The sequence below is a fragment of the Botrytis fragariae genome, assembly GCF_013461495.1.
Source record: "Botrytis fragariae strain BVB16 chromosome Unknown tig00000161, whole genome shotgun sequence".
In the NCBI taxonomy this organism is placed as follows: domain Eukaryota; kingdom Fungi; phylum Ascomycota; class Leotiomycetes; order Helotiales; family Sclerotiniaceae; genus Botrytis; species Botrytis fragariae.
Genome location: NW_023500998.1, coordinates 441,413 through 455,132, shown reverse-complemented (window position 1 = coordinate 455,132; position 13,720 = coordinate 441,413). Strand labels below are relative to the sequence as shown.

The 13,720-nt window shown below is 42.8% G+C and overlaps 2 protein-coding genes across 2 annotated transcripts; both read left to right on the top strand.

Annotated features, from left to right (window-relative positions):
- Nucleotides 1-599: 599 nt before the first annotated feature.
- Nucleotides 600-3,910, top strand: Bfra_009301 (putative cellobiose dehydrogenase protein; the record flags this gene model as incomplete). The annotated part of the gene is made up of 9 exons (XM_037339645.1): nucleotides 600-648; nucleotides 704-915; nucleotides 964-1,097; nucleotides 1,165-1,400; nucleotides 1,520-1,713; nucleotides 1,864-1,960; nucleotides 2,008-3,408; nucleotides 3,501-3,712; nucleotides 3,784-3,910. 9 exons carry the CDS (start codon nucleotides 600-602, stop codon nucleotides 3,790-3,792), a joined length of 2,544 nt encoding a protein of 847 aa, XP_037189695.1. The 3' UTR covers nucleotides 3,793-3,910.
- A 3,641-nt stretch (nucleotides 3,911-7,551) lies between these two features.
- On the top strand, nucleotides 7,552-9,075 carry Bfra_009300 (uncharacterized protein; the record flags this gene model as incomplete). The annotated part of the gene is made up of 1 exon (XM_037339644.1): nucleotides 7,552-9,075. The coding sequence occupies one exon, from the start codon at nucleotides 7,552-7,554 to the stop codon at nucleotides 9,073-9,075; it is 1,524 nt and encodes a 507-aa protein (XP_037189694.1).
- Between the last annotated feature and the right edge of the window lie 4,645 nt (nucleotides 9,076-13,720).

Genomic DNA, 13,720 nt, shown 5'->3' with positions numbered 1-13,720 from the left:
CGGCAACATGCAGCGCACCAAACGGATAATTTGATATTTGCTTGGCACGTCAGTCTACTGCAATCCTTCTCTTCACTTGTGGCAATGAAGTCGAAATTCCCTTGAAAATATCACAAGTTATAAGATGTCAAGCCTCGTTCCCCACAGTTTTGCCGGCAGAGTACCTCGTGGTCACTTCGAAAGTATGTGATGAACAGGATGAACACCGGCAGAAAGTCTGTACGCTGCCGACTTATATCAAAATATATTGGGATTTAATGAAATTCCATCCTTCGTGTATCACGTTCTCCGGGAAGACCATCCGTATAATTTACAATAGTAAGAAATATTGCTCAAACGACCAAACGGATAATGGCCTGCCTATCCTTCAAAAACTGGAGAAATCTTGGCTCCTTCCTTTTGTCTCCCAAAAATGCATACTTCTCTATTTCCCGCCGAATAGATTGGTTTGATTCATCCGACACTCATCACGACATTTTTAATGCCAATGCTCTTCTTGGATCCGTATATAGGTAGGATCGTCTGCCCATGTTAGAATGCCTTCTCTGAGATATCTCCCTATGTACATTTCCAGGAACGTTTTGTGAAAAGGTACCAATATGCGGCTCCCGGGTCTACTCTATGGCATTATTGCCATTGCTTCTTATGGTTGGTTTTGTACCCAAAACTATAATACTCGCACACACATTCTAACAATTTCTAGCCGTTCGTGAGGTATCAAGTCAAGATTTCGCGGCGCATGGCTATTATACCGAGCCAAATACTGGCATTACATTCTATACAAGTACCGAAGCTAATGGCACGATCGTGGGTGATGGGGAATTCTCTTTGGTTTCACAAGGGGGTTACACCTTTGGAATTGCATTGCCACCCAGTGCACTGACTACAGACTCCTATGATTACATTGGCTTGATTGTAAGTTCCATACATTGCTTCAATGGTCCAACAGCTAATTGAAACAAGATTGGATCACTTCCAAATGGTACAGGATGGAGTGGTGTTGTTCATGGTCAACAACTCAGTGCTGCAATGCCAGGACATTTGCTGCTGATTGCTTGGCCTTATAATGGCCAAATAATCACTTCATTCCGTTATGGGTAAGTCCTTTTCCATAATTTTGCATCTACATCAATCGCATGCAATAAGCTAATAGATCTTAAATAGTTCCTATGCCACACCCGTGCTATATGGCGGGTCTGCAAGCGTAACGCAGCTTTACACCTCGATAAATTCTACACACTGGGTTCTCGTTTACAAATGTACAAATTGCTTCAAGTTCGATGATCCAACTCAAACAGCATACAATGTCAGCACATCTGCAGGTGGCTTCGAGTATGGATGGGCTCAAAACATTGGCGCTCCAGATAACCCGTCCGATCCTGCTAATGCGGTTCTATATCGTAAGAATTTTATTTAATTTGACATCTTTTAGAATTATTAACAATAGTTGCGTGCATTTTGTGGCACATACAATACAGTCTCATTTGAAAGCTACCTTTTGCTATACACTTACTAATAGCTGCAGAGCACAATAATGGCATGGGCGAGTTTTCTATCAAGGTGGCTTCTGCAACCCAGTCATCCTATTCGAACTGGGCTACGATGACCGCCACCATCACAGCAACCACCGGTACAGCCACTGCGACGGCCACTTACTCTACATCACCGATACCAACTTCCACATCCTATGATTATATTGTCGTTGGCGGAGGGGTATGTATAGTTTCTTTTCCAGTACTTTCTTGTCATTGAAGAGAGAAATCATAAGACCTCATTTTCTTATGGGTTCTTGGACTACCTCTCATTTCATCATTTTGTTTGCGTGAATATCTGAAATGTGCATACTGAAATTGTTTGCTCTAGGCGGGAGGAGTACCAATGGCAGATAAACTTGCGCAAAGTGGAAAGTCCGTGCTCTTGATCGAAAAGGGAGTCGCTTCTTCAGCTAGATGGGGTGGGAGTAAGTACTAGAATGATCTCAATATTGTATCCGCTAACAACGCTTAGCAATTCGACCTGAAAGTGGTTGGCTTTCTGGAAGTAATCTTACATGGTTTGATATTCCGGGAGAATGCAATAGGATCTGGCACGGCGGAAGTGTTGGCGTCGCCTGTGATGATATCGATCAAATGGCTGGATGCGTTTTGGGTGGAGGTACTGCCGTTAATGCAGGATTATGGTGGAATCCAGATCCATCCGATTGGGATTACAACTTCCCCCCTGGATGGCAATCAAAAGATGTAGCAGCCGCGACCTCGAGAGTCTTCAGCACGATTCCCGGCACGGATCATCCCTCAATGGATGGTAAATTATATGTTCAATCAGGATATAATGTTATCGCAGGTGGTCTCAAAAATGCTGGCTGGACAAATGTTACGGCGAACAGTGTACCGGCTCAGAAGAATCGAACATATGCATATGCACCATACATGTATATCAATGGAGAGCGTGGTGGTCCACTAGCAACCTATCTAGTGGATGCAAACAAGCGCTCGAACTTTCATATGTGGCTCAATACTAGTGTTAAGAGAATTGTTCGTGATGGAGGGCATGCAACTGGTATAGAAGTGGAGGCCACAAATAATGGAGGCAGACAAGGAGTGGTCAGCCTGACTCCAGTCACAGGTCGAGTCATAATATCAGCCGGTGCTTTCGGAACTCCCAAGCTCCTTTTCAGAAGTGGAATAGGTCCCACAGATCAGCTGAATGTAGTACTTACCTCCACCGACGGACCAACAATGATTAACTCCAGCTACTGGTACAACTTGCCAGTCGGTTATAACCTCGACGATCATCTCAATACCGATACACAAATCTCACATCCGAATATCTCCTACTATGATTGGGTTGCAGCATGGAATACGCCCATAAGTGCAGACGCTACCTCCTACCTAACCAAACGCACCGGCCCTCTCGCCCAAGCAGCTCCCGACATTGGCCCCATATTCTGGGACCAAATAACTCCCGGCGATGGAATTCCTCGCGCTATTCAGTGGACCGCCCGCGTCGAAGGCGACGTCCCCACCGCCATGACTCTCTCCTCTTATCTTGGTCGTGGCCAAGTCGGTCCACGAGGACGCACAACAATCAGCAAGGGCCTCACAATGTCCGTTTCTACCATGCCTTGGGGAAATACATATGATCTCGCAGCAGTAGCTACAGCTATTGATCATATGGTAGCAGCACTTTCAACAGTCAAGAATCTCACATTTATCTATCCAAAGCCGGGGATGACGGGCGCACAATACGTAGCAAGTATACCACTTACATATGCAAATATCGGGGCGAGAAGAGCAAACCATTGGCTAGGAACTGCGAAGATGGGAACGGATTCTGGATTGGCAGGCGGTACTTCTGTGGTTGATCTCAACGCGCTGGTTTATGGCACTGATAATATTCATGTGGTTGGTATGTATCCTATTTCTCTCGATCTCCTTCATCTTATCTACAGAGCAAATCTTCAATCTTCCTCATGAGTAAACATCCACTAACAAATTCAGATGCATCAATCTTCCCAGGCATGCCCTCCACAAATCCATCCTCTCTCATTGTCATCGCAGCCGAACACGCAAGCCAGAAAATCCTCGCATTACCTGCACTCAAAGCGCTTCCACAATACGCACAATGTGGAGGTCTTAGTTTCAATTATACGACGGGTGGTTCGTGTGCTTCGCCTTATAAGTGTATGGTTGGGAATTCGTATTATTGGCAGGTAAGTTTGGGGTCATGGTCTTACTTTCTGCTTTGTGTGTGATGAGGTTACTTGACTAACGAATTACACAGTGTCTATGAGCTTTCGGAAATGAATGAAGGGATGCACGGGAAGACCAGGAGAGATAGTGGGCAGATACGAAGTTCATAGTTTACATTTACGCTTCTATTCTACCTACTCTATTGTACATACCTTTCCAATCAACAATCTAAATCTAAATCTAAAATTCCATCTATCTCCCAATTCTAAATACCCGTTGCAAAATCACACCCCGCTACTAAACCCTCACCCATCGTTACCTAAGTACCCCATGCAATGCAAGAATGACATTCTACCCCATCCAGATTCCATTTAGCCTATGCACCCCAGATCACAATATCATCTCTAGAGTCTATAATACACACCACATATACCCTCCTTCTCGCACGAGACAAAATTCTGGGATGAGTGTGGTGTGATGAATGTGATGGGTGTGATATGTCGTGTGGTGGTATTTATCAACTCTCGGGATTCAGGACCGTAGGATCGGTTTCCTTATTTCCTTGTCTCCTTGAATTTGGTTTGGGGGGCTTGTTTTAGTAGAAATAGAAAATAGAAAATAGAAATCATTTATGGGGATTGTGGGTGGATATCTACCTTCTCGGTTTGTGGTGGTATGGATGGTATTTGCTTGTGGACCTCGAAAGGAAGGTCGAGAGTATTGGAATTTTGAAAGGTGTTTATCCGGGATTTTAGCATAAAAGACGGGGGAGGTGGAGGGGAATTGAGAGATTAGGAGAAGATTAGGAGAAGATTAGGAGAAGATTAGGAGAAGATTAGGAGAAGATTAGGAGAAGATTTCCTGGGGTACATATTAGGCTGGTAGGTGGATTGATTGGGTTTTGTGAGGAGGGGAGAGGGGAGGAGAGGAGAGTTGTTGGGTTGCGGAGTTGTGAATGGGAGAGAGAAAAGAGAAGAAATTGGTGGGAGAGAATGGGGATGAAATGGATTGGAACTGTGAATTGTGTGAGAGGAGAGGTGTAAGGTTTATCCAAGAGGGAAGTACGAGATACAAACGTGAAGTGCGATAGATTTATTATTAACGACTGTAAGAAAATTGGTATGAATGCAGGAACAAATGGATGAAAGAATAAATGAAGAATAGTAATTGGAAAATTTTGGCAGATGATAAAGACGTAGGATCGGGATAGTAAGTATCAATCAAGACTTCTTCCCAAAAGCTTGCATCTCGTATCTACTTTACAGCGTGAGTTCTCTTCGCTCAGTACTGTTAGATCTCTAGATGTACCGGATTCAGATACATTGTTGCCAGAAGTGAGATAATATAAATTAGCTCAAGAATATACGTGGTGTAGTGATGGAAGAAGCTTTCCTACGTTTTCCAATGTGGTTATAAATCCATCCATACACTCTGAATTCTTTGGTAATAGTGACAGCCCGGTGGTGAACCCTTCGACTGTTCAATTCCTCTTCCTGATACCTGTTTCACTGCCTAGGAGCGACGTCTGCTTTGACATGTTCGGCCTCGGGAATAGCTTAATTGTATGGGATGTGGAGAATGATGCAAATTCTCGATCTTCGTTATGGGCAGAAAAGAATCTTCTTTTCCTGAGCTAATGGCTTTGAGAAATTTGGATTTTATCACTTGATTGTATTTCTGGACAATGCGAGGGTTTGGCAGAGTAACTGTGTGGTCTGAAAGGTGTCAGAAATACATAGTACTTTAAGAGGCAAAAGCACATACATCTTTCGTGGACTGCTGGGTCTTAGAGAACTTCTATAGCTGTGGTACTCTTGGGATACTGAAAGTCACTAGTTGGTGCACTCGATGGAATGGCGAACAGCTACTTTCGAGAAGAGGGTTGATCTTGTCTTCAACGCTTCGCGTATTCCCTGAAACGGATCTCTTATATTACATCCCTTCTCAGCCGACTCAATCCTCAGTGTACACCAACTAATTCCGGAATACCCTCTACAGCTAAACTTAATGATCCAAATTTCTAGATATCCTTAAGGAGCCCTTGAATACCGCGCAGCTTAGTCCCAACTCTCACCACACTATCGCGCTATTTCTCCAGCCCTCCCATATTCTTCATAACTTGCAACAGTTCTCTCGTCATTCTTCCACTCTCCTGCCATCCGGCCCATAACATTCTCCTCACCACATTAACATATACCATCGCCCCTCCAGCCTAAGAAACCCCAATCAATCCCAACTTCAAGCCCCAACCCCAACCCCCTACCTTTCAGCTCTCCTCCATCCCAAAAACTTCTCCCACCCCCTCGTCAAAATCCCAGGTACCCTTTCCCCCGAGCTCTCACCCTCACACTACCCAACAAACCTCCTCACTATATCCTTCTCATAAACCTCAAATAATCGAATCGACTATCTAAACAAACCCATATAAGCACTTAACTCTAATAAAACCCCAATCTCATCGCCAAGAAGTATCTCTACTCATCAGGTTTTGAGCCTTTGCTGACAAAAATACTGCTTATATACATATAAGCCACGTAGGGCTGAGATATTCAGCGTCTGGGTACGAGTCAGCAATCATCAGCGCTTATTATCTAATTTTTTAGGGCCTGCAAACTTTGAGTAACGAAATAAGTACTTGTTATTTTCCACGAGAAGAAACCCCTAAAAACGTAAAGTATAGCAAATCATTCCCTAACTAACAGAGGGGGAATATCAATCAGTAGAACTCACTCTCAGTAATAAAGACCATTATTTTAAACCAAGCAGAATACATATCAAGCACCCAACTACCCACATCCACTCTTCATAAAACACCCTAGAGCCCCCAAAATCGACAACATCCCAATATCCAACGATACAATCCTATTCAAGAGTCAACCTTCATCTATAACCCATCCCACCCAGCACAAAAAAATAGCCTTTTCTCCCCCCATCCCAGTCCCAGTAAGCCCTCCCAAATAAGCGCCAAGAACCGTAAATTTCCTCTCCTCTTACCACAACCCGCCCCCCTCCAAAGAATATACACATCGGCGACCACGGCGGTGAGATATAAAAAAAACAGACAGCCACCATCCTGACAATTTCCTAGCATGCTTATTTCCTCACTCGACTTTGTTTCGGCTATGACAAGTCGGACGAGTCGATGGGTCAATTTTGCGGTGACCGAATTTTTACGCTTGGGCTTGGCGGGTAATGTATTGCGGTTCGTGGAATGGATTGTCGGATCGGTTTCTATACTTCATCACATCAGCTCGAATCATGGACGGTAGGATTTTTGGTTATGTAGAGATATTGGGTATTGGAATGTTCTTAGCAGCAATCGAAGGCTTTGGAAGCCATAGTGAAGATGGGTAGTGAGATGCATGGTAGATCTAGTCTCGAGGGTGACTTTTCAAATAAGCTGACTACTTACTATCCATGAATTCGCTATAGTTAACTCCACCCCCTAATTTACTCAGCCGAAAAACACTTGTGAGGAGATCCAAATCTCACGAGAACAAGCGCATGATGTTCTCTCTAAGAAATCTGATCGTTATCTTAGGAGTAAGCGTTATTCTCAGCTTCTGATAGCGATTCTAATCAGCCAGCCTGCAAGTTTTTCATTTTATGGCAACACATGGAAACCCAAGACAAGGACGTTGAAATGAGTACTCTGAAACGAAGATATATAGACTACCTCGAGACGCCCAAATTGCCTGCAAAAATCTCCCTCAAAAAACCATAACGATCAAAGCTATCACCACTAGATGAACACCTTCTAAATAAGCATAACAAACAAACGGCTCCCTATCTACATCATCGAAGCAATTGGCTTTCCTATTTCCTCTCCCTCTACCAATCCAAAGAACAATCCTCCAAAATGCCTTCTTCAATCCCCTACGATCCATCACTAGTAATGGCCAACATAGTCAGCAACGAAGCTCTTCAAATCGTATCCCAGATCTCCGCCTTCCAAGCCCCCGTCGATGCCGCCCAAGAAGAACTGAACACCCTTCTAACCGCCAAACGCAGTCTCGAAATGACACGCACAGAACTAATGAATCTCGGCATCGGCACCAGCAAAGTCAGCAACTCAATCGAGAAACTCGACTCCCGCATCGAAAACGCCGCATCCGATTACGCCGAGGAGAAGATAAAATCCGAAGAGAAGATCCAGCCGCTTCGCGCACAAATCAGAAGCGTGCATGTGAATATGGAAAGTCCAGTAGATTACGTCAAAACGCAAATCAAAAGCATGCCGCTGGCTTCCGATTCGATAAACATGGATGTCCAATATTTCACAAATGATACGAATAGTCAAGAGTCGAAATCTCTGGCGAGTAATGTCTCCGGATACGTATCGGCCACGATGAAATGGCTTGGAAATGATGTCGCGGCACAGATGACTCGAGCTGCTGCAAATCAGATCAGCGATCAAGTATCCAAACACAGTATCTCGGGTACTCTTGTGATTTCCGTTTCTTGTACGCATAAGAATGCATCCGTTCTAGCTCCTTTCGCGCTCAATGTCGACAAAGCGATTAAAGTCTGGAATCATCTTTTTAAAGACGACAAGATAGTCCCAACTAGCACAAGCAATATGCTACAAATTGCTCAGCAGGATGAATCCAATTCTCCCGATGCTAAGAAGTTCAGCATCATCTCTGGAATGTCGTTTGGATCTAGTTTCGTGGGTATGGTGCATATTTTGAATAGTACAAGCACGATGGCCAGTGACAAGATGAACAGCGTGGTGGAATCGCTTCAACAACAAATGGATCTTGCCAAGTTCTACGAAGGACAAGCTGGCGGATTTGGCGCAAACTCGTCTATGGCAAACAACGTCAAAAGTTTGCTCAGTTCCCAGAATATAAATTCTCACGTTACCATGATCTGCATGGGAGCTATCCCCTCTATGGTGTCCAACGGCGTCAAACTGGGTGTTGAAAAATTTGCCAAGTTCGATCCTCAATCAAGTCTTGACGGACTAGCAGCTCTACAAAATGCCACTCAAGCCAATCAAGGCACAGTTTCGCAGGCTGCAGAGGCAGCGCGCACAGGTGCCCAAATGATGTCTATGAAAGCCAGTGACGTTAAATCCTCTCTCTCGGCTCTGGCGGAGATAGATGATGGTTCGAATAAGATTATTGATATTAATTCTATGATGACTGCACTTGAGGATTATCTCAAGAAAGCTGCAGAAGGCACTTCAGGTGTCCCGATCAATTACTACCTGAAAGATATTTCAAAGAGTATGCTTGCAGAAATGTGGGTGGCTAAATACTATCCTGGGAAGTACATGGCTATTTCATATGATGATGTAGCTCCATCATCGGGGCCTCCAGGTGCTTCAGCGACAGGAGGAGGCTCCGCCGAACAGACTGCTGCTCCAGCGGCAGAGTAGCTTCATGAAAGTTAAGATTGTTAGATAGTAAAGAAATCGGGTTGAATTTTTCGGTATGATATTAAAGACATGTGTAATGGTTCAAGAATATAGAAACGATAGAAGTAATTTGGCAATTTAATTCATCATCAAAGAAGATTATCAATGATTATAAAGATCGATTTCCGTTCTTTTTTATAAACATCCACTCAAGGTCCATCGGTGATATCTCACAAGCCTGAATGATAAGTAATCTAAATTCCAGAGCAGGAAAAGAAAAACGATTTGGAAACAATTTGGTAGCCCTTCCTACATCCAGTTTCCACTTTTGAAGAATGACAAGGCTCTCTCTTGATATTTAGTATGTGCATTAGTATAGTATAGTCAGAGGATCCACTTAGTGTCGATTCTGCTTGTTGATCAATCCTTGGGAAAACAAAAACAAAAGTGAGCTGACGATAAGAAATGTTGAGAATGAAAGACTGTGATAATTCACTTTTTAGTTTGATGGGATCTGGTCGAGTGGGCCAAGGGATAGGTAAGGGTTTGGGGAAAAGGCTTGCTTGATATAATTCTCTTGGACTCGGGTTTGAAGGCTATGGAAGAGCGAGTAAAGAATGGAAGGATAAATAAGCTAGTGTGTAATCATTTGATTTTTATGAACAAATGAGTTCATAATTTCATTTCGTATGAATAGATTTTTGTTCAATGATTACTGCAGAGATTGAAAATGCACTGTTAGCCCTCAACTAGAGAGAAAGATTGATACTCTCGTACCTTGCCAAGTCATTGATGGTGCCTCTTGAAATCACAGTCAAAAGATCCTTCAGCAGTACAGCCTTGGGGGGGGAAAGCTCAAATATCCAAGCAAACAATACTTTGCCTCAAAAAGACAATTCATGTGTACGATTTTGTATGCAGCTTAGTTAATTTGGCAGACTCCCATTCAGACTTCAGCCAACTCTTCTTCTGTCCTATTGAAGATAAAGGCAACCTGCCTTGGTACCCTTATCGATGTAGTTGATCTGAATCTATAATTCAGAGAAACTAAGGTGGGTGATAATTGGCATGGTAATGATACGTCATCACTTGCTGAAGTGATGTCCATGATTGGACATGAAAGTAATTGAACCATCTCTGCCCTATGATGTGTGAAACTTTCCACAGCTACCTGAAACATTGTGTGATAATTATCTGTGGAAATCATAGCCCATGGAGTAGTATGAGGTTGCTTTGGCACATGATTGATGCCGGGTTATTGCATGTGCCTACATTCTGGTTCAAGAGCCCGATAGACGGCTGGCTGCATGGACTAGATGGAGAAGTATCGTATGTCCAGATAAGATGAGTTGTACAAACTATGGGCGATCATCGGAGGACTGAGAAACAGATGTTGAGAGGGCAGATATTTGTGTGAGCCCTATGGTGGAAGTACAAACACAAGGTGGGTTCGTTTGATATGTAGTGGATCTTCTGCTTAAGTTCCTACAGCATATAAGCGTGGCCACAATGAGGAGGATTTGCTGTTGTGCCAGCTGACAAAATGAAAAGTAGTAATGAAAGAAGAGCAAAGAATGAAACGGCTACTTTGAGAGAAACATGGCACTGAAACAATTCTTGATTAAAGCAAGCTGTTGATTCGGTGACCTCCGAAGTAGCGTCGAGTAAAGCTCTCCTCGGAAGATTTTTCATCTTGAACAACACAACGTCCGTTCCGTTCCATGGAATACTCGAGACCAAAATGCAGATTATGCACCAATTGATATTGTACAGTATCCGGCGCAAGGCGACATGACTGATGCTAATGAGAGGGGCAAGGATGCATTCATCAATCCAGAGAGAATGTACGAGCCAGACATTGAAGCCCCCCAAAACCCACATATTGAAATACTTCGTAATCTTGATGATAGTCAAAATGTGAGATGTCAAACTGCCATGAGACATGGATACATATTAGGAAACGATTGATAACCTTAGGCTGATTGAACGGACAGAAAAATGTACACACAAATCAATAGAGAGCTGACAAGGCAAGAAAGAACGAACGATTGAATCCAATCCAACGGAAGGCATATGAATGAGAGCATTCCTAAGAGACGTTGTTGTACAGAAGGAGCGGTGGAAGCTGGACGTTGAGGTTATTTCAAGAGGCACATTATCGTAAAGTGGAAGCTGCAGATCCAACCATGCCAAGACATCATTTTGTACCACCTTTCACACCTTCATGGATCATTTTTGTCCCTTTCAGCTGTCAATATAATTGGGTGTGATGATTGGATCAAATGACGCTTTTATGGAAAGTCTCCATTAATAAATGGATTTCATTGGTTTTCGACTATTAGAAATTATAATTAGAACGAATTAACTAATTGTCTAATTAAGCACGGTAATTAGAACGACCTACCTACCTAGCAGCAGGTGTTAAACATCTATTTGAAAACCTGTCACCAAATCTAATCTTCTGCCCTTCTCTTCGCTCTTATCAGCAATTACTTACCTAGGCAGGCAGAGGAAAGCTCATACCCAAGTCAAGCGTACCAGGTATCTTGAGACATCTCTTACCCAAATCAATAGTAGGTAGTCCGAGCTGCAATTTGTGTATAGATATGGACGGTATCCGGTATGGGGTTGGTGGAGAATGATCCGCGAGGCAAGGGATACAAAAAGAGTATGCACTCAACTCCAGTCTCACTATGTGATCAATGAGCGGCAAACATCCCTCTCAACGAAGTTGTCTCTTCCTTATATGCCTATGGGACTAATAATACTTTCAATCGTATTGACAGAAAAAGCTTGAATCAGGGAAATGGGGAAGAAACAATAGTTGATCGGAGTACCATGAAATTTAAGGTTTTGTGCCGATTCTAATCTGATGCTGATGCTGATGCTGATGCTGATGATATATTGCCGTCTCGACTCCCAAACGAAGAAGTCACGATGATATGGGATCTTTCCTCTTATCGACCATAACAATCGCAAAGTAAACAAGAACCAAGTCTTTACATTCATACAACCTAGTAATCTCGGCGTTATTCTTGAAATACATGCAGAAAGAAAGAAGTCTTACTTGCTCGAAAGCTCTTAATCATCCATCATATGCATGTCGCTCTTGTGCTCGTTTGCTTCTTCCATTTCCCCTTCATCAACTTCTCATCAACTTCTCATACCATCGAAATTCTAGACTTTGCTACTTTCACACATTCGTTTCGATATCCAAACCCTCTCTATTTACATTGAATCCCATCAAGAAGAACATCATCTCTGCACTCGATACATTAATACTTCAAGACTTCGACGTTCAATTCAACTTCACATCCATCGTTTCGTAAAACACCTTCGAACCCACATACGAGTACTTGTACCATCTTGTATGCACAACATTTCATAACCCCACGTTACTCAGAATCGCCCCTCAGAGTTCTTCCCACATTACACTGCTGGTACTAAATACATTATGCAGCAATAAATAGCAGTCGGCAAACTCTCCAAGAACCCAAGTAGCACTGCAGTCAGATTCTCGAGTTAGGAACCAAACGACGTTACATAAGATTTGGCTCTTTGAACTTCCAAAAAGCATTATACTGTTCCATTTTGCTTATTCTAAGACAAGGATTAGGGACTTGCATTTTCCATGCATTCAACTCAGCAATATTGGAATAGGATCTGATCGACATTCGTACTGGAAATCGATCTCTTGTCTAGATACTTGAAGCATCACGATTCTTGCTCGGAGGCTTATCAGAGTTATTGGAGCCTTTCTCCATTCCCTAAACCGATATTAAGAAGATATAAATCTTCATTCTTTACAGGCCATTGTGTCAAATGGTTAGATTGACTTGACTTGTGGTCCGAGAGATTTGGCGTATCTAGAAGTCTTTGCTCTCTTTCTCCAAGGGTGACTGGGAAAGGTTGTAAATCCACGAATTTTAAATTTCAACACAATCAACTGGATCGATTGGGTGCTTCAAGTGAAGATTGAATCATTCATTAACAAAATCGTCAACAAGTTCGGCCTTGAAGATTATCCGAGCCGAGTTGTTCTCCTGCTCTTCAGACGGGAACACCACTATAGCAACCCTGCTTATTGTTTGCTTCAACTTGAAGATTTCACATAATATTTCCCAAAGTAGCTATGGCATGAAAGATTGCTGATAAAGTATCTTTTGAGAAAGTACATCCACTCATAGTAAGTGTTTCTTGAAGTGTTCATACTCTCTCTTCATCATACAGATGAGTTTGAATATCCTGCTGCCTTGATCATCATCACTTCTATGAGTAATTCTGAGAATATTCAAAGAAACATTTCATCCTCTCTTCTGTCTTTGGGGGGTAAATTCTATCACAGCATGTCCAAAGTTATTGCTAACACAATCTCAGACTCTTGTTCCTTGACTTAATCACCAAAACCTAATCTACATCTCCTTTCAATCAGCTCGAACCAAGAATAATTCACTCCTGAGGAACGGATCTTAATAAACAGAGAGTTGGAGCCAAAGGTAAGCCATTCATCAAATATTCCAATAGGAGCATTCCGAGATTCACTTTCTCTCCCCACCATCCATCTTAGCGTCGAACTCCTCTTCTTCAACAATTTGAATTCCTCAATTTCAAACTTCAATCTTCCTCTCAGACACACAGCTTATGAGAATCAACTGTTAATTTGATC